Raw genomic sequence first — 26,213 nt, forward strand, 5'->3', positions numbered from 1 at the left:
CCCATTCCCTGGCATAACCCACTGCCTCTCCCTGGTGTCACCCATTGCCTCTCCAACAAGGGCATTGCTTGTGGATACGGCATTTCCTTTGAGGCCATGCCCCTTGTTGTGAGGCCACACCCACATTTGCAGGGGGGCGCGCAAAAAAGCCCCCCCTTTCGTCATGATGCCCCCCCTGTCATTTTGTTCTAGATCCGCCCCTGGGAATCACGGCTGTTGAAATCACAGCTAGGTGCAAGTCAGCCTCAGCCATTAAGAATAAGCCCAATTCTTATTGGCAATTGCGGTCACAAGTGAAAACCGACAGTTGTGGCTTCAGTGCAGCAAGCCAAATAGAAATAGCCTGATTCTTATTAGCTGCTGCTAGAACTCACAGAAATCTACCGGTCTAGTGTCCGCAGTTGACTGGTTATCACGATCACTGCTTTGGACACCCCTGGTGTAGAATAACATTCCATTCTGGATACACATTTTTCTGCCCTCTGTATTACATCCAGCATGGGCACTTTAGGGTGCCACAGAGTGTAATATGTTCTATGAGGCAGGATAAGGCAAAGCTAATAAGTCAGTGATCGCAAATACACGCTATACCTGGCTTTGTGGATCAGGGACTCACTTCTCCAAAATGGTTGGGTCCCCGGGGACGTGCTCCGCTGCTGCGGGAGGCTGCAGAAGATGGTCTCTGGCATGGGCATTGCTGCACACTGGGGAATTCTGTCACAGCGGGAGGGGGTTTCACTTTCTTAGGCTGTTTTCCTAGAAACCCCCCCCTAACGGACGGATACCAAGTACACTGCCCACAATGGGGACGGAGCCAATATGGCAAGCCCCGACCCATCTCCTTCCGTGTATTGCAGAATTACATTGTGAGGGGGTGGGGCCTCATGATACAAGTGCCCACCCCTGTTAGCAACCTACAGCAGCCTCAAAAATGTATGTATGCATGTGTATCTCTGTATTAGTGTGTAGCTATGTGTTACTGGGTATGTGTTAGTACTTGTATACAATGCATGTGTTAACATATGTATGTGTTAGTGTGAATGTATGTGTTAGTTGCTGGAGGGGCCCGGGTCTGGTGCGTGCTCCCCTCCCTCTTCCTTCACAGCAGCCCAGCTAGCACACGCTGCTGTGTGCTGGACTGCAGTCTCCTATGCCTGTGGGTGGAGTGATCACACTGAGCACCCCCTGGCTATGAGCCAGAATCAAGAGGCTCAAAGCGCCCCCCTCTCCAATGCGCAGCGCTGGCTGCAAAAATTATATATTTTTTTCAGTATCCTAAGGGGGCGTGTCCACGCTTCTCGCAGTTAGGCCATGCCTCCCTTCCCACGGGGGCCGGTGCGGCTCTCTGCGCCCATTGACCAGGTGCCCTCACAATAACAACTCACAGATCCCCCAAAGTTGCGGCACCCTCTGATTATATCGCCATTGTTTGGATAGTAATTTTTTTAGCCTGAATGCCACACCTTTGGGGGGATCTATCTATCTAGAGAGAGAGAGATATAGAACCCCCCTTCCCCAGAAAATCCTGCGTTTGATGCTGCGGGGGTGAGCAGGTGGCTGTTTGGTGCAGTGGGGGGCTGGGGGTAACTTCCTCCGGCTGGTAATGACAGTGAAGAGTCATGGGCGGGCGGTCAGAAGTGGTACTACCGTTTGGCAAACAGTAGTGTAAGGGGGGGGGAGAGAATGGGCCAGCTGCTGCTACTATTACCAGTACTGACCCAGCTGCTATCTACCCTTGTCCCTTACCTACCCCCAGCACTGTCTTTCCCAACCCCCTCCTTGTCCCTCAGTACTGCCCTAGCTGCAATCTACCAATCCTTCCCCTAACCCCCTCCTTTCCCCCCAGTACTGCACCAGCTGCTACCTTTGCCCCTTCCCTACCCCAGGCACTGCATGTCCCTAGCCCCCTCCTTCCCTGCACTGTGGAAACTGCTGTTTGCCCTTACTGCCCTCTATCCCCAGCCGTATCACAACTTATCCCTGCCTTTACCCCCAGCTCTACACCAACTGCTGTTTGCCCTTAACGCAGTCTACCCCAACTGTTACCTGCCCCCAGCACTGTCGCAACTGCTGCCTGCCCTCACGCACATAATATGTGATAGGACCCAGAAACAGTGGAATAGAATCCCAATTTTTTAAAAATGAGGGTATTCCTGGCACCCACAAATTTTTTTCATGCAGAATAGCTCTATTACGACCTCTATCTGAGAAGGGAAACATATCCTTCTTTACTGAGGATATATAATTAAGTCAGGATGTTTAATAAATTTCTCCAAAATTGAAAATTATTATCCAATTTTTTCTTTTTAATTTCACTGCTCACCAAGCTGGCACCAACCGCTGTCTTATTACTTGTAGATGCATCCACTGATCAGTTTGTTAGACGACCATAGAGTGGGGTTGGAGGATAACAAGACAGTGTTCTCCACAGAAAATCTTTTCAGCCTGGTGGAGGCCTTCGCAAAAATAAAATGTTTTAAATCCATTTTTTAATCAGCCCTCAGATACTGGTCCCTATTGCAGGCTACACAGAAAATATTTTTATACAGCAGTTCCACAGATACTGTCCCCACTTGCAGGCTACATAGAATATATTTTTTATACAGCTCCACAGATAGTGGACCCACTTGCAGACTCCCAAATACTGTCCCCACAGATTTTTTTTTTCAGCTCCAACACAGAGAGAGAGTGGACGCAGGTGTACTCTCTTCAATCAGTTCAGGCGACTGTTCCCGCCTTAACAGTGCGCCGATGCTTTTATACAGGAAGGGGATCTTTGCCCTCCAGTCTGACACCACCCCAGCACTGTGATGGACAACGACCCCCCGCCCCGTTGCATCATCTTCTCACCGTCCCAATGCCGCATCCCCTGCCCGGCACCTTCCCCCGTCCCAATGTCGCGTCACCTATCCAGCACCTCCCCCCTCTCCAATGTGCCGCGTCCCGGAACCCTCACTAACGTGTCCTTATTGCCGGCGGACGCGGAGCCGCCAATGTGAAGACTATGTGACGTTGGCGCTCGGCGTCACATCCGGCATCCGTGTCAACAAGGACACATGAAGGGCAACAGGGGACACAGCGCATTGGGGCGGGGGGGGAAGTACCAGGCAGGGGACGCGGCACTAGGGCAGGGGAAAGGTCCAGGGCAGTAGTGGCGCATTGGAGTGGTGGGGAGTGCCGGGCAGGGGACGCGGCACTGTGGCAGGGGGAAGTGCTGGGCGGTAGCTGTTTCTTGCCGGGCTTTGCGCCCGCAACAAACAGCCTGGGGAGAACACTGCAAAATGTATTGTAAATTAGGTTATATTTATAGCACTTACTAGAAAGCAGTTCCATGCACACCATAGGCCCAGCTGCAGAGGGTTACTGAAATAAAGTGCATGGAGAGCAGGAAATTCTGCAAATAGAAAACTGCACATGGGTCTATGTCTTATAAAAAAGAACAGAGTGCAAGATTAACACGCATGTATCCCAGGAACCCAATACAAGTGATGCCTATATGAAGGATGAGACGCTTCCAAATTTTCTTAAGCAGTATCGTGGGAACTAACTGGCAATACACAATGTAAGAATCGCAATTTTGGGTATAGATTGTAAGTCATGTGCATTATAGGCTACTGTGTTCCATGCAAAGCCATCATTTCCTTTCAAGACTGGATGCCAGGTGGTCTCAGCACTAAATGGGTTAAACCAGGAAGAAGGAAACCACAACCGAGCTGATATGTTGCAACGGGACGCAGGCCAACAGAACACAGATCACCATGGCAACGATCTACAGCAATATGAGGAGCTTAAGAGAGGAGGGTTTAGAATCGCAAATTACTAAGAGGGAGCCAGGAATGATAACAAACACAAACACATGTGTCCATTTACACACGGATCCCTGCAGACACCCACACCTTCGAACACACATGCGAAAAAAAAAAAAATAGAATCTTTTCATATATGTGTATGTTGGCCCAACAGTCAATATATTTACAGTACTTCCATTTTGTCTAAGGGCTTGCACACATGAACGCTGAATCAGACATTCACTGCAGATCCCTAATGCTAAACACTGACAGTCTCAACAGGTAAGTGAATGGACCCATACACACACACACTTTCTGATGTGTACGCTCAGCAAAATATTCTGGCGTGTTATGGGAGACTTCATTAAAGTCCCACTGTACTCCCAAACTAATGCTGGCCATACACCTGCGCGACCAGTATCAGATAAGATTCAGCTCACGTCTCCCCGGAGCTCCCTGGCAGTCTCGGCGGCATATTTATTGTTTTTCTTTGCACACGATCTGTCGTATGATCGATCATGTGCCTCCCGCGCTCATCAGGAAAAAGTCATTGAAATTACATGAATGGACGCATGATGCATCGCATGCACAAAATATACGGTACGATCTGCACACAATACAATGGACCATATGGGCTTCACATCTGATCATATGATCCATTTTAGGAGCTGCGGGAGCGCGCATCGGATCAGATCCTACTAAAAAAATACAGGATTTCCACACGATCCATCGTACGACTCGCTGGAAATCGGCCCGAAAACGTGTAGGTGTATGGCCAGCATAAGGGGCTTGTTTATCAATGAGTGATAAAACTTGTTGCGTATCATAAATGGTTTTATCACTCGTTACGTATGATAAAACTCATTGATAAATAGGCCCCCTAAGATTTTCAGATATGGATTATAAAAAAGCATAGAGGCCTACTCTCCCGGAATGGACTCCCAAATTACGCTGAGATCTCCTGGCCTCCGAGGGGGAAGACAAGTTTTCTGCAAATCATATTATCAAGTTTCAACAAACTCTAGTTTTTATACCTCAGTATCTGATTGAACTATGAAACCAGACAAATACACTATTGGGGTCCCAGATTCTGCTTTTGGGGTTCCCTTAATTGTCTGCTATGCATTACATTCTAATGGTGGTCCCAGAACAAAGCAACATTAACACTATGGATCACAGATGAATAACATTGAGAATTGAGCTCCACAAGTTAGCGATGTTTCACAACTTATTTAAGGTGCCTACACACTTGGCAATGTGCTCACGATCCGACATTGTTTACGATTTCCCCTGTACTCTCCCCAGCAGTCGTGGCCACGATTTGGTGTTAAAAACTGTCCAATGTGAGAAACAATCTATCGTGCCGCCTAACTATTCCAGTGCATCGTGACTGAGATTGTCAGATCTGCCCTACAGCACGGCAGATCTGAAGATGCCATGTACAACCTGTGGCCACTCATGATTTGGGCATATTTTACACGATTTCTCATCACGATGCGTCAGAATCGGGTAAATCATGTAAAATATCGCTAAGTGTGTAGGCACCTTAAGATATACAAGAACCTCTGTTGGTGTGTAATAAAGCAGCTCTATTCCTTCCCTGACAAGCCCAATATGGCAGCTACTGTACCATGAAATCTAACACATAGGGCAAATGTAATAGGGTGTCAGTTTTTGTAAATTGCGAGTTTTGTGCTAAACTCACAATTTTTCACAACTCTCAAATGTAATAGGGTGTCAGTTCTATAGAACTCGCATTTTTCAGAGTTACTAAAACTCCCCATTCTCAAACTCGCATCCAGATGTTTTCACATTGAAAACAATCAACTCGCCCAATGTAATAGGGTGTCTGTTTTAGACTCGCAAAAAAAAGATAACCAAAAGTCCAAAATAATAGACCTGCTTCAGGCTAGCGAGTACATCCTGAGCAGGTCAGATTAACACAGAAACATGCACATATCCATGAGATACGTGCATGTTTCTGTGTGTACTTATGTAAAAGGTTTTAAATTTAAAAAAAAAATTACGTGCACCCCCTCCCCAAAAGCATAACCAGCCCCGGGCTTTATAAATCCTGTCCTGACAGCCCCGGGCTATCAGTCTAGGCCTGGGGTGCCTTGGAGAGGGGTACCCCTTTATTGGGGGGGTCCCCAACTCCCCAGGGATCCCCGGCCTGGGCTAACTAGCGGTCAGGGGTAATGCTTTGGCTGGGAATCCTGTGAAAGGTTTTCCCTGGCTGTGGCATTATCCCCCCACTATAAAGAGTTCGGTGCGAGTTTTGGAATTTTCAGGGGACCCCTACTCGTTTTGTCCCCTGATTTTCCAAAACCAGTACTGGCTCTGCAAAGCCCTGTGCTGGTTCTTAATATACAGGGGCCCCCTACACATATTGGCCCCTGTATTTTTAGAACCAGTACAGGCTTTATATATCCCGGGGATTGTAAGGCTTTTGGGGAGGGGGTGCACGTCATTTGTATTTTAAAATACAGACAGAAGCCATCACGGATCTTACTGATCTGTGATGGTTTCTCTAAAACTTGCATCTTTTAATGCTACTCGCAAAGGTATCAGTTTACATAGTCCTAAACTCGCATAAGTCATAGCCTCGAGCTGAAAAGTTCGCAGGCTATTGAATTTGCGAGTTTCAGTACAAACTCACACTTTTTAAAAGTGCGAGAAAGTGCAAGTTTGTACTGTTACTACAACTGACACCCTATTACATTTGGCCCATAGTATGCTTAAATCCTGTGCTCCCTGATGAAGTCACCTAAAATACAGAAAATAGGTAAGCGAATGGACCCACTACACGTAACTGAGCCACATTAGCTGGATCCCAACAAAGAATGCACATCAATGACCTCAGAAATCAGTCCAATAACCCTAAGGTATGCCAGTTATGCCGAGCATCTTGTGTCATTTTTTTTTTTTTTTTTAAACATGGAGTTGAAGAATAAGATTGTGAAACATACCTCTATACTATATTAATAAATAATCAAATGCAACAGAAAACTATGATAAAGATTAGAAGATTATCAATGGACACAATAATTATATGCTAAATTAGGATAACTAGTGCAACTTGGGCAGCACAGACGGTGCAATGGTTAGCATTACTGCCTCGCGGCACTGAGGTTGTAGGTTCGTCACCCACTCCGGTCCTAACTGTGGGGAGTTTATATATTCTCCCTGTGTTTCCTCCCACACTCCAAAAATATACTTGTAGGTTAATTGGCTCCCAACAGAAATTAACCCTAGTGTGTATGTGTGTGAGTATGCGGTAGGGAATACATACCCTCCAAAATTTCACATTAAGAATCCGGAACAGGGGCGTGACCACAGACAAAAAAGGGGCGTGATAAAATATAAAGGGGCGTGCCCACTAGTACTGTAGCTGGAGTCCAGAAGCAGCCTGATTTATGTTCTGTACACCGGTTGCTGGGATGATTATGTCAGCGTCATTGCAGAGAATCACAGAGGGCGGAGCGGAGGGGCCTGTCACTGAGCAGCGCTGGGGGAGTCCTGTGTCCCAGCAGTGCTGCTAAAAGAATCAGGAACTCGGTACAATATAGAAATACGGTAGGAATATAGATTGTAAACCACTGGGACAGGGACTGATGTGAATGGCCAAATATTCTCTGTAAAGCGCTGTGGGATATGTGTGTGCTATATAAATAACTGATAATAAATAACTAAGAATCACATACATCCAGATGTTACCTAGCTTTGTAGCTGCCACAATCTCTATCATGTATACTAAACTTAGCTGTATGATAATTTTTTGCATTTTGAAATGGACATGTTCAATAACTACAGATGTGTCCACATACATCTAGCCTCCTTGTGCATTACACAGCCCTTGGAGTCGCGTCATGTACTTAAAATCCATATTATTCGCAAAGCGATGTGAATAGGACGCACAAGATGATTAAAATGATATGCAGCACGCCTATATTCTGTGTGTGACTACGACTGCATCTGCTACATTACAGTGGTACAGCCGCTGACACTGTAATGCAGCATTTCACATATTCGCTTTGCGAATAAGACGCATTTTAAGGGGAAAAGTCGCACGAAAAGACGCTATGAGCTTCCGAGTCACACGGCGCTCAAGTGTTATGTGATATGTAGCGCATGGAGGATAGATATACAGTATGTGGACACATCTGTATTACATTATAAAGGGGAAGAGGAATAAAAACAACTGAATTAAATATACAGATTAACAAGAGTGGGAAGTTGCTCAATACTCAAAACAGGGATAAATCTTTAGAACCTGGGATGGTCACAGGACATTAAGGGTAGGTGGCAACATAAATACCGCCGCTGCCCCCCAAGACTTGCCCTTGAAAAAAAGCAGATGTCAAGGAAAGTGGAATTTGCTTTTGAAGCAACTTTCTTTAAACAAATTACTGGCAAGCAGCATTAAAAAAAAAAAAAAAAAACTGTTTAATGGGTCATTCCATGTCAAGTAGACCAATTTTGAAGATTGTCTCCACCTGCTGAATGTGCACTGCAGAGTCGGTGACAGTTGCACCCACTCCCACTTTGCGAGCCATAGTTTTGCGACTATGCATATTGTGAACTAAAATGTTCCCAGAGTTAGTCTGACATATATGCCAAACTTCATGTAATGTTAAATGCATTAAAGTAACTTAGAAGGTGATGGAGCCAAGTTATAATAAGGAGCTCTTAGCCACAGTCTCTAAACAACAGGTGCAATGATAAATGTAGCTTTGCAGAGTCAGGTAACAATCACAGATAGGGATAATCTACGTGCCTTCTGCAAATACAAACATGCCTTACAATAATTATTTCCAAATAGGACTATTGTTTGGGACCACACAGACATCTTGGCTCACCAGATAGTTATCATGTTGAGAGTCATGATAAAGGTTCTCATGTCAAACTGCCGACATGCAGCATGTTAACAGAGGCCATATCAACATTCATGTCTACACATGATGACAAACTATACCTAGCGACTCCATATTTTTCTCCAGTAAGCATTTCTCTCCTTATTCTTAACCCTAATCCCTAACCCCCCCTGCAGCCTAAGTATAGCCTCCCCCCTGCAACATACCTCCCAACATGACCCTCTCCACTAGGGACACAATGCTCTGGTCCTGGACTTCCCTGGTAAGAGGTGGGGCTGCAGCCAGGTCAAAATTCAAATAGGGGAGCCGCACCAACTGTCATCTCACACGCTGCCAAACATCACTGGCTGGGACTCACTGGCAGTTGGTGTGACTCCCCTATTTGAATTTTGGACTGTGCTGCAGCCCCACCTCTGGAGCCGCCACCAATCATAAATTACCAGGGAAGTCCAGGACCAGAGCCTTGTGTCCCTCCTGGAGAGGGTCATGTTGGGAGGTATGCCCTGCAACCTAATCCTAACCGTCCCCCACAGCCTAACCCTCTGCCGGCGTCGTCTAACACTAACAGTCGGCATCCTCAGCATGTTGACATTTCACATGGTAACAATTCCGATATCAACTTTGTGAACATGTCAACATTCTGAGGATGTTGACATGTTATCGGCTACAGGGAATGGGGATCGGGAAATCGACGCACAGGCAATTGTTTTATTTCTGATCTATTATTGTGAAAGGCCGCTATTTCCTTCTCGTATTGCTAATATTATGGCAATCCGTTAGTGTAAGGCTGCAGCGCTGCTCACTAGAGTAATATACAATTTAGAGAAAAAATTAAGAGAAAAGGAACTCTGGGCCTGATTCAGAGCCGGACGCTCTGACAAGAGCGCTCGCTCTGAATTAGGGCCCTCCTACCTGTTATTGGAGCGGCCTCCTGGCCGCTCGCATAGCTGTGGGTGACCACCCACAGCTTATGCGAGCAGCCAAAAAGATGGTCGCGATGGTCAAGACCATCGCGACCATCGGGCTTGCGACGAGACCCTGCGGTAGGGTCTCGCTGCCGCAAGCCCAGGAGTGCTTTTGGCTCTATCAGAGCCAAAAGCACTCCCACTGACATCACTAGTGATGTCAGTGGGGCCGGACCCAGACGGTAGGCGTTCCCATGGGAACGCCTCCGTCTGGGCAGCCATGCCCCCGGCACACCCACCAAAGGGGGCGTGCTGTCACTCACCATCGACAGCACGCCCCCTTTGGTGCGAGACCCATAGCGACGGCTTGGCCGTCGCTATTCGGGTCTCGCGCATGCACACGACGGAGCTCCCTCCGTCGTGCGCATGCGCACTAGGGCACCATCGACCCGCTTGCAAGCGGGTCTGAATCAGGCCCTCTGTTTTGTGAGCACTCTTGAAAAACACATTTTTTAAAACAGAACTTTTAATGAACAAAATAAATAACATAATATACACATGACAAATGACAAAAACATAAAAACCTAACCAAAATGTACTATACACTCTTACAGAGTTATTAGTCCCTGCTGGGATAAAGGAATCAATATTCAATAAATAAATAAAGAGGTAGGGGGTATACGTGCCTCTTCATCTAATCAATTAGGCGGAATGTCCAAACAATATCTATTATTATATGTGGCTTCAGTAGCACAATTCTAAATTAATTCAATGTTTTAGACATTTCAAATATTTGTAATAGAGTTAGTAGTCCCTGCTGGGAAGCAAGGGTCAAAAATTGGAAAGGTAGGAGGTATAGATGCCTCGTTATTCACATTTTAATAAGGTGAAATATTTAAATAACATCAATTCATATACAGTGTAACTGCAATGTTTCTCAATTTTTCACTTCTGCTGTTGGAGGTCTTACATTCAGCATTGGACCCCCCCAATGAGAGAATTACCGTATATACTCGAGTATAAGCCGAGTTTTTCAGCACAAAAAATGTGCTGAAAAAGTACCCCCTCGGCTTATACTCGAGTCAAGTGTAGCGCTGACCGGACGGAGTTCGGTCAGCGCTACACACTGCCAAACACACAGCCGCCGGAGCCGGCAGATGCGTGTTTGGTGTAATCAGCAGCCGCTGAGAGTCTGTCAGACTCTCAGCGGCTGCTGCTGCTCCCACTGCGGGAGCCATCTTCCGGCTCCCGCAGTGGGTGATGGGAGACACGTCGTCATGACGACGTCTCTCCCATGCAAAGCGGCCGGAGGAGCGGACAGCGGCGGGACCAGGAGCGGGAGTTTAAGGTAAGTGTTTATTTTTTTTTCATTCTTTTCACGTCTCTCTCTACTAGGGGGGGGGGGACTACAGGGGGCGATGACTACAGGGGGCACTACCAGGGGGCATTATCAGGGGGCACTACCAAGGGGCATTATCAGGGGGCGATTACTACAGGGGGCACTAAAAGGGGGGATTACCACTGGGGGAACTACAGGGGGGGGATTACTACAGGGGGCACTACCAGGGGGGATTACTACAGGGGGCACTAAAAGGGGGGATTACTACAGGGGGCACTAAAAAAGGGGGATTACCACTGGGGGAACTACCAGGGGAGGATTACTACAGGGGGCACTACCAGTGGGGGATTACTACAGGGGGCACTAAAAGGGGGGATTACTACTGGGGGTACTACCAGGGGGGGATTACTACTGGAGGCACTGAAAAGGGGGATTACCACTGGGGGCACTACCAGGAGGGATTACTACTGGGGGCACAACCAGGGGGAATTACTACTGGGGGCACTACCAGCTGCTGCCATTTCCCACACTAGGCTTATACTCGAGTCAGTAAGTTTTCCCAGTTTTTTGGGGTAAAAGTAGGTACCTCGGCTTATATTTGGGTCGACTTATACTCGAGTATATACGGTACTCTGATTGAGATAGTCATCAGTTAATAGAGTAATAGAAAAGATGTGACAAAAATAAGTTTATTCCATCAGACCTAAATAGTAGCAAAAAAAAAAAGTGCTAGTACAAATGTTCTTTTGTCATCTCAAAAAAAATGAAAGCATTAGTGCATTGACTTACACTTTTAGTTAGATATCTTGTGATATATGTAGATTTTAATAGCTCAATACAACAAGCTCATGTGTAACTCAGCTGTCTGTATGAGCCCTGAAAAGAAAACCCAGGAAGGTAGATATGTAAACCAACTCTGTCATGACATGTGTTATGTATCATCAAACTGCTTATTGCAGCAGTCTTTGGATAGCAGCAGATCAAAAAAAGGGTACCAGTGCATAGAGACATAAATCAACACACATAATATATCATCATATGCTTTTGCTTTTAAGTGAAAACACTGTAAATTCATGGATTCATGGATATTGTTGACATTGTGCTGTAGACATTATGAATGTCAACATGGTTACTGTCGACCTTCTAACCAGATAAAGATGTCCCTTTCCACTACAGCACTGGGAAAAGTAATTGAAAATATAATACAACTTAAGTAACATATGGGCAGGTTGGGCTGCAATATTAGCAGTGACATGCAGTCAGGGTAGGCAGAGCCTTTCCTGTCATACCCCAGAGATTTGATATAAAAAAGACTAGCATAATACAAAGAAGATATTTATAACTTACAGGGGCAGATGTATTAAGCTCTGGAAAGTGATAAAGTGGAGAATGATTCCATAGACAAAAAACCTTACATTTTCATATGTCCCATTTAGGCTGCTTAGACATGATCTGAAAATTCACAAAACCTATTGATTTTCTGCCACTCAAACTTCAAAAAGCAATGAAACTAAGATCATTAAGGCTGACGCCTTAATGGACGTGTTCCTTGCGCAATACAGATATGGTATGCCATCACACCCTGTGGTTAACTGCAGATTCAGAACTCTCACAGAATGAGATTGCTGTCACTCACAAAATGGTGGAGCTGCTAATTCACAGAATTGTGTGCTCATTGGAATACACACATGCAGTCAGTGCCCACAATCTTCCCATTTGATCACCAAAACAATCTCACTGGCTTCCAACATCCTTCTCACTGCATACATTTATCTCATTTAGAATACATATTCAGATCCCTTATTTTTAAAAATATCATACTCTGTCTATGCATGTACACTTTATTCCCCTATATGCCTCCATGCTGCTATATATTCCCCAATCCCTACTGCTGTGTGGTCTCCCAACTGTGATAGTCTGTGTTCCCTCATCCGCACCAATGTTTTTCCCCAGTCGCACCGCCCTGCATCCGTGCCTTCTCCACAGCCACGTTGTGGTCTTTCTCTCATCTGTGGCACGCTTTCTTCCTCCATCTGCACTACTCTGGTCCCCCAACCGTGTAACTCTGTCTTCCCCCACCACCGGCACCACTCTGTCTTCCTCCCCCATACACACCAATCTGTCTTCCCCAATCCCTACTGCTGTGTGGTCTCCGAACTATGGTAATCTGTGTTCTCTCATCTGCACCAATCTGTCTTTCTCCATCTGCACCGCCCTGCATCCATGCCACTCTGTTTCCTTCTGTACCACTGCCTTCCCCTAAGCCACGCAGCTGTCTCCTTTCCTCTGTGGCACTCTTTCTTCCTCCATCTGCACCACTCTGTCTTCCTACCCATCCACACTAATCTGTCTTACCCAATCCCTACTTTTGTGTGTTCTCCTATTTGTGCTAGTCTGTTTTCCCTTATCCGCACCAATCTGTCTTTACCCATCTGCACTGCTCTGTCTTCCCATGTCCATGCCACTCTCTTCCCCCATCCATGTTGCTGTCCTCCCAAGCTGTGCCACTCTGTTTCCCCCCATCTGCACCACTATTTTCCACCCATCTGCATTACTTTGGTTACCCCCCCCACTCTGTACTGCATAACCTTCCCTCCTCTACACGCCTTTGTGTCTCACCTATCCACGCTGCTGTGTCTTCTCCCCCATCCACACCACTTTTATCCCATCTGCACAGCTCTATTGTCTGCTCAAACCTCAGTTGCATAGACTGCATGTGTGTATTCCAATGAGCACACAATTCTGTGAATTAGCAGCTCCACGATTTTGTGAGTGATAGCAATCTCATTCTGTGATAGTGCTGAATCTGCAGTTAACCACAGGGTGTGATGACATACCATATCTGTATTGCGCAAGGAACACGTCCATTAAGATGTCAGCCTTAATGATCGTAATTTCATTGCTTTTTGAAGTTTGAGTGGCAGAAAATCAATAGGTTTTGTGAATTTTCAGATCATGTCTAAGCAGCCTTAATGGGACATATGAAACCGTAAGGTTTTTGTCTATGGAATTTCATAGCTTTTTTAAAATGTATTAACTGTCAGGGTTTGGATGAGCAAACCGGACCACCTGTAGGGGAGAAGGGCAACAAAACGGAACACTAAAGCAGGTGGAAGAGGGGACAGCACACAGGGGGTTGGTTTGGGAGGTGCAGAGTGCGAGACGGCTGTAGGCGTGTGGGGTAGCGGCAGCAGCAGTGGTGCAGAGCAGTGGCATCAGTGCAGTGCAAAGGTGGCATCAGTGGGCGACAGAGGGCTCATTGGTAGTGCGTATGCACCTGAGAAAATCAAATCAACAAGTCATAGATGAACGAATGCAGCAGTGAGATCCATCTACGCATCTGTTAAAAATGTAATGTGTTAAAAAAAAAGGCATAGCCCCGCCCCCTAGAAGACAACCAACACCGGGCTTTGGAGCCCCAGTACTGGTTGTGCTACATACAGGGGACAAACGACGTAGGGATCCCCCGTATTAAGCACAACCAGCACCAGGCTTTTCAGAACCTGTCCTGGTTGCCAAAATACAGGGGACAAATGACATAGGGGTCCCCCGTATTTAGCGCAACCAGCACAGGGCTTTGAGCCGGTCCTGGTTCTGGAAATACAGGGGAAAAAAATGCATAAGGCCCCCCTGTATTTCCCAGAACCAGCACCGGACTCCTTCTAGCGGGGGAGTAATGCCACAGCCAGGGGAGCCCTTTCACCGGGCCCCTCAGCTGCAGGATCACCCCTGACCACTAGTCAGCCCAGGCCAGGGATCCCTGGGGAGTTGGGGACCCTCAATAAAGGGGTCCCCTTCTTCAGGGCACCCCAGGCCCAGGCTGATAGCCCAGGGCTATCTTCAGCACCCCTGGGCGGTGGGTGCTGGGTTGATATGTGTTGTGTGGTGCATATATTTATATATTGTCTTTTGCAGTAGTACTACAGGTCCCAGCAGGCATCCCCCGCATACTGGCACTTGGAGAACCACAAGTACCAGCAGGCGGAGCACTAAAGGCCTGCTGGTACCTATAGTATCCCTGCAAAAGAAATATTCAAATAAAACAGACAGATACCGTCTTTTAAATCTTTTATTTACTGGGACCTTCACCTGGGGGCAGCAGCCTTAAGCTCTTTTACATGGCTGCTGCTCCCCCAGGGCTTCTGCGACGTCTTCATCTGGAGGGCGACGACCTTTAAGCTCTTTTTTCTGCCCGGTGCCCATCCAGGGTTTTTGCGGCATCTTCACCTGGAGGGCGACGGCCATTAAGCTCTTTTGCGCAGCCACCGCCCATCCAGGGCTTCCCGGCGTCTTCATGCTTCAGCTGGTCTCTCCAGCCGGCCGTTGACTGAATAGACGGGGCTCGCGCTGCTGGCTGTATTTTAAGCCAGCCGAGGGGGCGGGGCGATGATGTCACGAGCCGTGATTGGCTCGCGGCGGCCATCTTTGAATTTCACAAATGGCTCTAAGGCGCCATTTTTGAAAAGGGCATGCTTGGTTCTCACCATTGAATTCAATGGTGAGAACCGCTCATTGGCTGAGAGGCGGAAGGCGGGGGAGTGATGCCACAGCCAGGGGAGCACTTTCACCGGGTCCCCCAGACGCAGCATCACCCCTGACCGCTAGGCAGCCCAGGCCGGGGATCCCTGAGGAGCTGGGGACCCCCCCAATAAAGGGGTCGCCCTCCTCAGGGCACCCCAGGCCTAGGCTGATAGCCCAGAGTTATCCCCAGCACCCCTGGGCGGTGGGTGCCAGGTTGATTATGTGATGTGGTGCATTTTAAATAATATTTTATTTTGCAGGTGAACTATAGGTCCCAGCACACCTCCCTGCATGCTGGTACTTGGAAAACCACAAGTACCAGCATGCTGGGCATTAGGGCCCACTGCAACCTGTAGTCCACCTGTAAAAAAAATATTAAAATAACACAACACATTTTAATATTGTAATATTTTATTTTACAGGTCTTCACCTGGGGGACGGCGACCTTTAAGCTCTTTTGCGTGGCCGCCACCACCTCAGGGCTTAGGCCTCTTTGCCTGGTGGGCGCCAACTCATCAAGGCTTCCGCAACTTCACCTGGCGGGCACCAACCCGCCAGGGCTTCGGCGTCTTCACCTAGCGGGCGCCAACCCACCAGGGCTTCGGCGTCTTCGTCTGGTGGGCGACAGCCTGTGTCAGCTCTTTTACTTGGTTGCTGCCCACTAGGACTTCTGCGCCTGGCGGGAGCCAACCCGCCAGGGCTTTGGCGTCTTCACCTAGTGGGCGGCAGCCTGTTTCAGCTTTTTTACTTGGCTGACGCCCACTAGGACTTATGGCGTCTTCGCCTGGTGGGCGCCAACCCACCAGGGCTTCGGCATCTTTGCCTGGTGGGCGCCCACCCGCCAGGGCTTCTGGCGTCTTCACCTGGAGGGTGGCTGCCACCTCCCCAGGGCTTCTGTGGTTCTCTTCAGGTGCCGCCGCCTCCAATGACGTCACGAGTCGGGATTGGCTTGCGGCGGCCATCTTTGAAAATCAAAGATGGCCGCCGCAAGCCAATCACAGCTCGCGACGTCATCACCGGCGGCACCCAGCAGCTGCGGGACCAGCGCCTGTTCGGGTGTCGGCGGCGGGCCTGGATCTGACGCAACCCGTCGCCGCTGAAGTCCCCGCCACCTCTTTTGTCCCCGCCGCCGCCATGTCCCCGCCGCTGCTACCATTGCCCGCTATCGACGGCCATCTTTGTGCACCCAAGTGAAGCCACACTACACCTGCTGGAGGCTCCAACTGCGGCTGCACAAGAAGTTGAAAAGTCCTATCTTTATAATGGCGCATTCTTGAGGTAATAGTTTAAAAACTGTAGCTTTCTAATTTACCTGAACCCCAAAAGCATGTACCCTGGCACAATAGCTACCTAATAAAGCAAACCCCAAGTCTAAATTCCACCCCTAACCTGAGTTTTGCCTTCCCAAAAATTTCCCATAGACTACAGCAGAAAAAGGTTCCTACTTGAGAAAGTCAGTAAAAAGTGACAGTTGTAGCTTTAGATTACTCCCATGTCCTCATTTTTTATGTTTTTGCCCTGAAATTTGGCATGCAGCACCGGGCGACAGTTCTACCCGGCCATGCAAAATTTCAGATCCGTACCTCCTATAGCTTTTGAGGTATAGCCCCTTGAATACCCTGCCGCCCCCCTTTCAGAATTCTCTATGGAGAAATCCATTTTTTTAGATGCAGCCTTAAAATAAGGGCACAACCGTGCCCTTATAATAAACGACCAGCCACTCAGCTCATAACTGTCATGTTACAGGCTTTGTTTGAAAAATGACAGTTAAGTGCGGATTGGTTGGTCGTTTATCACTCTCCTCTTTATCACTTTCCAGAGCTTAGTACATCTTGCCCATAGATATCGTCTTTGTTTATTGTAATCATTTTATAGTTAACACTCACCAGCTTTGTGGAGCTCCCTGGGACTGCAGGGAGATGAGAGATGAGGCAGCAACAGCTCAGCCTCACTTCTGTATATTCAGACACTGCTTACAGAGCTGAGGGCAGGGCCACACCACGGGAACTAAGCTGCACTGAAAGAGAGCTAATAGAGACATGCCTCTGAGTATGGGGAGGTGTGTCTTAAGCACTGATGGACACCTTGGAAGTGTCATGTGACCAGGAAGTGCACTGCAGTGTCTAGAGATCGGAACTCTTTCAGCAGCAGCAAGAGAAGACACAGTGATGCAGGTAAGAGAATCAATGGACAATGAAGCTTAGTGTAGTGAGGGGTTGGGTATGAAATTCCAGCTGTCGGGATGCCGCTGGTCAGAATACTGACAGCGGATTCCCGACAGCCAGAATCCCGACACCCATAGAGAAGAGCAGTAAGTATTTATCTAATCCCAACCCTAACCCTCCCTGGTGCCTAAACCTAAACTCCCCACGCCCTAAACACAATACCCTCTCCCCGGTGCCTAAACCTAACCTCCCCCTACCCGCACCCTAATCCTAACACTATCTCATCGGTGCCAAATCCTAACCCTCCCCCTAATGCCTAACATTAACCCTGCTACCTAACCCTAACCTCCCCCTAACACTCCGTTACTAACCTTCGGGATGCCGGCAGTCGGGATACTGGTGTCGAGATACCGACCGGTCTGGATTCCGGCGCCGGTCTTCTGATCGTCGGTATCCCGCACGCCAGAATGCCAACTGCATCCCATAGTGAGGGAAGAGTTACAATGAGTAGGGGGTGATACAGGATCCCAGCACTCAGACCCATCTCCATATGTGTCTCCCTAGCTATTGACCTCACCGCACTTCACTGAATATTAGTAACAATTACTTACCAATGTACGTATTACTTGAGGTTTCGTTAAAATAGAAGTGTAAACCCCCTTTAAATATTCTACTTGAGCAATCTTTGGTGTAGAGATCATGGAAATCTGATTGATATTAGCAACAGTCACAAAGAAAAAATGCCTGTTATAGGTGTATCACCATAAAAGAATGCAGCAAGTGGGAATCACAAGATATCCTCCTGCTCTTTCTATAAATAGCATTATACGAGAATGAACTAAAATGCATATGATCATAAAATGATTTTCAAGCAAGTTATGAAGATGAAAAAGGTAAATAATATACAAGTGACATGAATATTATTTAAATATATACTTATATTTGGCCAATAGCATTGTCACCACTTATTGTTAGGGGTTAGTAATGTCACTAAGTCACATGGCTCATCGTGAAAGTGATGGAATGTATACGTCAGTGAAGGTGAACTGTGCCTAGTAGAACTCCAAGAATGATGCCTAGAGGTTCATGTGCAGATGCCTAGGAAGCCTAGCCCCAGACAGCCTAAAGGTGCCTATACACGGTGTGATAAAGGAGCCGATCCGACGGATTTGTACGATTTGGCTGCTCTATCGTACTGTGTATGGGCATGATATCGGACAGAGCGCGCACCCGTGGGGTCGTACATCACACCCTCAGATCTTAGTGTAGGTTCAGTTGATTTAGGGATGCAATGTGCAATCCCATGCAGTACTATCCGGGTGGGGGAGGGAGGAGCCGGCATATCGGGCGGTCGACCACCCGACCGCTCAACGTGTGTGGGGACCGCCCAATATGTTGGACATTGGATCTTCTGTCGCGTCGCACGGTGCATATCGCACCATGTATGGCCGGCTTAAGTCTGACTTTATCATTAGCACCCTGGGCCTGATTCAGCAGAGGACGGAATTGCAAAGCCGCAGACAAGCAGCTTTGCAATTCCGGCGTTGCTAAAATGGAAATGCAGCAGGACGTGTCTACTTTACTTTCTAATAGAGCTGAACTGGACTGTCAGGCTAACTCTGATCAGCATATTTTACATTCATGGGCTTTATCTGAATATTTTAATTTTGGTGTTTTAAGAAACTATGGGATCTATTTATGAAGGAGATGCAGTCATTAGCTCAACATTAACAATATCAACACCACATTGTCGACAGTTATGATACACTGATAAAATGTCGATAGGCAACAGGTGGATATCCTATGAATGTTGACATGTGAAATATCAACATTGTCAGAATGTTGGCATTGGGGTTAGGCTGGCATGAGATGGTTAGGGTTAGGCACTAAGTGGAGGTTAGGGTTAGGCTATGGGGGGTGGGTTTAGGGTTAAGCACTAGAGGGAGAGTTAGGCATAGGGCTGAACTGCCACTCCATCAGTTGTCTGCCTCAAAAGTGAAGCTCAAATGACAGCCGGAACCAGGAGGACACCGCTAGAGCCACTGCCGTTGTTAGGAGCAGGTAAGTCACGGCTGGCTCACCAGGGTCAATATGTCAACATTCTAACAGTTTGACATTTCATCATTGTCTACATGATGAATGTCAACATGGTCAATGTCGATATTAGGACCATGTCAGCATTATGAATGTTGACATTATGACGGTCAACATATCATACCACACCCTTATAGAGCAGTGATAACTCCTTTCTTTTGCGTTTTAGCTGAGTTATCAGTGCTTATGCCGATCTTAAAAACGGCGAACAGTAAGAAATTACCAATTTATACATTTTTGTGCCATTTACTGCCATGCCCATAAACATCTTTAGGGATGCGGCTCAACTCAGTTTAACAAGGGAAAAAAGCTTAGCTTTTGGCGGCTAGGTAACACCATCTGGACATGGAGCTACCCATAACCGTCAATGGAGAACCAGTGAAGTGAAGAACAGTAGCTTCTCGGTGATAGGGAGAAAATTTCTGCTACGGAGCAGGGTAGTCGTGCTCTCAATAAATTACAGAGGAACTACATCCTGTATCAACGCAATATGTAGCAATACAGAACACACCCACTGACCCACCATAATATAGAGCCCAATGCTTGTACATATAATCTGCTGGTTTTGATCTGTGCTTTTCATATTAAAACTAGTAAAGAGAAGCAATTGCATGAAATCACAAACCTAAAACTTGTCCCTTTTACCGGTAGACTTAGAAAACAGTAAGGCCGTAATTTTGCCTGAAATCTGGGTTGGGTATGGGTTCCCGGCACTCAGGATGCCGCCGGTCAGTATACTGTTAGCGGCATCCCGACAGTCAGAATCCCAACAAAGGTAGTGTTCAGACAAGCCTGGCTGCTGCCGTTCTTCCGCTGCGTGAATAGATGACGTGTGCATCAGAATTCTGGCACCAGTATTTAGACCGTCGGCATGCCGCACGCCGGGATGCTGACTACATCCCCTGAAATCTAGGAGGGTACAAAACAGCCAGACAGATTCCAACTCATCCCTGTGCCTGTCTCTCACCCTTTTTGAATCACTAACAGAGAAATTTGGACAAATCTATGGAAAGATTTACAAACATTACTGAGACCATCAGCCACAATAAAATATGCCACTTACCCAACGCAACTCTTTACTGAGATACAGAAAGCAAATCCCAGCTTCAGCTATGCAGAAAGCTGATGGTTCCTTACACTCATAATGTATGTTCTATAAACAAAACCTTATAATAATATTAATATTTGTTGGACCTGCCAGACATGACTAGTTCAACCCAACCAACCAATGTACCATACATGACCTGATCCTACTTCATAAAAAGCCAACCTGTTCAGATGGAATAAGATCTGTTATGGTCGAAGGAGGAGTAGAACAATGGACCTTTGATTGTGTGTGTAGAGTCAATGGGGTATATTTACTAAGGTGCAGGTTTTTAGAAGTGGTTTTGTTGCCCATAGCAACCAATCAGATTCTAGCTATTACCTTCTAGAAGGTGCTAGATAAATGTTAAGTAGAATCTGATTGGTTGCTATGGGCAACAAAACCACTTCTAAAAACCTGCACCTTAGTAAATATACCCCAATGTTTTCACAGGTAGAACAGATAATAGTACTGTAAGCAGACATGTTCTGCTGCACTGCAATCCGCCCCCGTGGCGCATTATATTACCAACCAGATAAATGCTACTTTGACACCCATATGTAGTCAAATTGCACCGTGATCTGGGTGTCTAGCAAAAGGAAACTGTGCTGAACAGCTTTGTCACTGTATATGCACACCATCACATTAGTGCAGTTGAGAAAGAAAAAGGATGAGCGATGAGAGACAAGGTGGCATGAGAGAGAGGGAACCAGAGGGCGAGAGATAGAATGCAAGTGACTGAAAGGGAGAAGGGGCGAGAGAGAGGACAGAGAAGATAGGGGGCAAGAGAAAGAGAAAAATCTGCGAGAGATACAGTAGATAAAAAGAGAGATGGCAGCAAGAGAGAAAACAATAATAGACTATACCAGAATGAGTATACAGCAAAACAAAGATACAGCACATTTACACATTATTATTTTTTAAACTTGGAAGCAAACAAAAGATAAACCCAACACTGGATTTATTTTGACCTCTTACTTTCTGATATTTGCATTACTTTGGGGAATTCAGTGTCTGATGCAAAGTTGAATGGAAATTGAGTGTATGTCTTCTGAACTGTGCCCACAGAAATAAATGTGTATATTTGACCATACGCAGAAGTGTACACCTACTAGTCATCATCATCATCACTGTGCAAATGGGACACCTGGAAACAGGAATATTTACACTTACGTCCACCTCTGCATAGACGCAGTGGTGTTGACACATCCTTACCAAAAACTTTAGCTGCGTGGGAACAGCCCATTACACCCCAGTTATGCCTCTTCTGTCGCTAGTTGAGATGTAACTGAAATGTGTACATCTCTGCATTGCCAGTACTTGCATACTGTACGTTCACATATCCAGCCAGCGCAGTGCAAACACACACAAGTTACACATCACCTGCATATGTTCAACTATGTATCAGCCACTCTGTGTATACAAATTATTTTATACAGGAACATAATTCCTTATCATTCTACATTACTTACAAGTACAGCTATGCAATATACAAATGGATTCTACAACCTAAAACACATGAGGGTCAATTCAACTCAGAGCAATAGACGCAAAGTGTTGGAGAAAAAGTTTGAAACACTGGTAACTTGCGGCCACCAACATCGCAGACTTTTCCTCTCACCCCATATATGAGTGCAGGAAAACATGCAAAGTATTCTCAGGGATGTGTGCAGGCAAAAATAGTGATCAGACATCCACAATAATTTAATGACCCTCTAAAAAACTGAAATTACCCTCCAAACCTCTTACTCAACAACAAGAGACTGTTATGTGATATTCATATTGTTATAAAATGTCCACTCTCCAAAATTAGTTTATTTGCTAATGTACAGAAACAGAGGATACCATGGCATATTCATGGGTGCTTTAGAAGGGAAAAACAACTGTTGAATCAGACGGTCACACTGGATAAAAGGAAGAAGAGACAACAACACGATGTGGCTAATTCATTGAGTGAACCAGTCACTTTCTCTTCCAGATTTATCGAGATGTACATGACACTGAGAATTCCACAGAACCAGTTTTACAAGTGACTACAATAAAATAATAATATATATATATACCTATGGAAATAATAGCTTTTAAAAAATAAAATGACAACTGCTGTTTATATATTATAACCACCACCATGTCATCTATTTTTACTCCATTCAAAGCTACTATTTTTAATATTATGATATGTGTCAGGTTAAAAGTTAAAAAAAACACATAAAAGAGATTTGACAACTCTTGCATGTGGAAGAAGGCAATCATAAGAAGTAGTGCAGTAAAGAGTATCTCACCTGCTTAAATAAGAATTCATCACTGGTGTTGTTCTTTAGGGAAATGGCGAAATGAGTGGCAGATAAAATAACCCCACTGAGAACAGCTGCCCTCATCCGCACTGGAAGCAAAGTGTAGATGGTGTAGATGAAAAACACTGTCCCCCATATCCCATCGGAGGCACTCCGGGGTCTCACCAGAAAAACCGATACTATCTGAACCATGAAGATTACCATGATGACAGTGTAACAAGCTATCCACATATAGTCTTGGTGGAAGTCATTCCTATTGCAGACGGCTATAAGAACAACAATGATCAGCATGGCCACAGACAGGACAGCAACGTTAGGCACCTCGTAATTCCCGTGGAGACAGTGGAATATAAGCATAACCAAAAAGATCAAAATCAAGACGGACATGAGCATAGTGAGGCTACTTTGGTTGAGCCTAAAGAAGTAGCGTTGATAGAGACGTTCAAGTTTATCTGACTGGAATTTCTTGGAGCGGAATATTTGCAGGACGTCTGTGCAGCACACCGCAATTGAAAAATTAAACTCTGACCCATCCTCAGCCCCTTCTACTTTCCCTTTGGCTACCTTCTCATCTAAGCCGAGCTCCACAGATTTTGGTCTCACCTCTCCTTCAAGCTGTTTCTGAGCCAGTTTGTTGTTGTTCCTGCTTTCCTCTCCATGCTCCTGCCATGCAGATTTGGACCTGAAGCTAACCTTATGTTCTGACATAGAATTCTTTCCCGCCTGGGGCTCATAGTCTTCCTCACTTCTCCATAGCCCCATCATCCGGGAAGACTTCTTTCTACAAGACCGGCTTGAGTAATGGTATCCATTGGCCCTGGTCTCTGCTTCACCCCAAGCTGACCTGTGCTCGGCTCCTGCTCGCAATACGGCAGCCCCAAATCCTGGTGGGCTCACACTGTTTGACCTCGACATGTCCCCTCACTACAAGAAGTTCAGTGGTCCCCACCTAGTAGTTGTGGACTTTACATAGTGTTAAATCTGTCATTTTACACAGAATTGTAATTAAATGCAAAGTCACAGATAGCTAAAGTAATATACACCACGTAATCCCAAATTATTACAGCAACTCCATTTTAATATTGTATTTCCACATCTAAGTTATGCCACTACCAGTTCTCCATGTTAATCATTTAGCACGAGTCAATTCGATGTTTTAATTTCCTTATGTCGTCAAATGTTATAGAAAAAAAACAACACATAAGATGAGCCAAAAAATAAATAAAAAGAGTCCAAAAAGTAAAAATATCAACGTATTGACTGCCGTGTTCCTAATCCCACTGCCGAAATATATGCACAGCTCAATCCATTATCAGCCTTCTGGACGGCAAATCCTCTAATAACACAAATTAAATAATTTTGCAAATCCAGATAAGGGAAGATTTGAAGCAGCGTGATGGAATTATTTAAACATCATCCTCAAATCTCTGATTGATGTCTAAGTGTGGAATGGACACCTGGCAACAGGATCACACCTGGGCAGGTGACAAGCTGTAAATATCAGACAGTGGAACACATCATCAACCATGGAAAGTGGTCGGATTCCTTCCTGATATTTGTTTTTTTCCTAACAACACTTTCGAATTAACCCTCAGTTCTTCAAGCTCAGCCAAATCCCCATGAATTGTCAGATGTGATTTTTAGTCTACACTAATGCAAACAATGCATGATGGATGCAGGGCTCAATCAGCAAGGAGATGCTAGGAGACATCCCCAAGAACCTCATGGTGTCCATCACTGAAACAGTGTCCATCCTGTTGATATCAGCATAACATTACTCCTTGGAGCTGGTGTTTCCCCAAGGCAAACAGTACGATTGGTCAGATGTCAGATTCAGCCTCAGTGTGAGAAGGACAGGAGGGTCTGAGTACCTCATCTGGAGCTCTAGAATACACAATCCCTGACAGAGAGACACATTTCTTCTGGATTCATCATTGTAGGTAATGAGGAATGGAGGTCTTCACATATGCTAAGACTTTCTGCTGGGTATCTTGCACTGATCTGGGAGATCACACTGGAAGAGCTGATCCACAGGGTCATTTCCCAAGCATGCAGCTACCAGTGCATCCTGTCAGCAATGCGTGGAGAAGCAAGGTTTTTCTCTCAGAGCTGGCATGTTCTTGGATTCTGCCTTCTCCACTCACACACTGGAAACTACATTCATTACTTGGCTTTACTCACTGTTTGTCTGCAGAATCCTCCAGAATACAGGCCAGCATGGAATTATCCTGCACCCAGATCCTGCAGTCTCCCAAATCTTACACAGCAGCCCCCATCCTGCAAAGACTCCCAGCTCCTGCACAGACCAGATATTACACAGCTCTGTAGCTCCAGCTCAGATTTCCAAGTGATTTTGCAAAGCACAGAGACATGCCGCACATCTCTCCAGACCACACACTCCGGCAGCAGCTGCACCAACCGTCCACCTTTCCCAATAGTCTTTGTACTCTCATTCAACCAAACGTCTACATCAGGCTCCTCCCACTTTCCCGCCTCTCTCCACCCGGGATTGGCTCAGCAGCGCTGTCAGGTTTTTTCCCACGTTCTCTGGCTGATCTGATATTTGATGATGCCTTATTCCACAACGAGAGAGAGAGAGAGAATGATACATTTATACAGTGTGGTAGATTTCTATACAGTGTGAAATATTTACAGTATATAGCGTAAAATGCAGGGAAGAATATAACGCTGCAGGGAGGAATATAACACTGGGATGAGGGTGATACAGGGAGGAATATAACACTGGGATGAGGGTGATGCAGGGAGGAATATAACACTGGGATGAGGGTGATGCAGGGCGGAATATAACACTCGAATGAGGGTGATGCAGGGAGGAATATAACACTGGGATGAAGGTGATACAGGGAGGAATATAACATCATAGTAGTGACCTAAGTTTAGGCATCATAGTAGTGCCCTAAGTTTATGCATCATATTTTGGGTGTCCCAAGTATGCGGCAGGTGTTTTCTTCATTGCGGGAGTAGCGGCAGGTTCATTTTTGCAGAATTTATAAAAAATCATTTTAGGGACTTAAAAAAATGCTTACCCCCTATTTTACCCCAAATTTGATAGCAATAGTTATTTAAAAAAAAAATCTAAGTGCTATTCTTCACCCCTTCTTCATAGCCGCAAATATGCACCTGCCGCG

The 26,213-nt window shown here is 46.1% G+C and overlaps 1 protein-coding gene across 3 annotated transcripts in view; it reads right to left on the reverse strand.

The window, feature by feature from the left end:
* Positions 1-25,482, reverse strand: part of ADCY5 (adenylate cyclase 5) — an 836,213-nt gene extending 810,731 nt beyond the window's left edge. For all 3 annotated transcript variants that reach the window (XM_088460724.1, XM_088460723.1, XM_088460725.1), the window contains exon 1: positions 23,053-25,482. In XM_088460724.1, the coding sequence (XP_088316850.1) occupies positions 23,053-23,979 (927 nt within the window). In that variant the 5' untranslated portion in view covers positions 23,980-25,482. The remainder of the gene's footprint in view (positions 1-23,052) is intronic.
* Between the last annotated feature and the right edge of the window lie 731 nt (positions 25,483-26,213).

Source organism: Taudactylus pleione, unplaced genomic scaffold (genome assembly GCF_031769625.1).
Source record: "Taudactylus pleione unplaced genomic scaffold, aTauple2 ptg000977l, whole genome shotgun sequence".
Taxonomy (NCBI): Eukaryota; Metazoa; Chordata; class Amphibia; order Anura; family Myobatrachidae; genus Taudactylus; species Taudactylus pleione.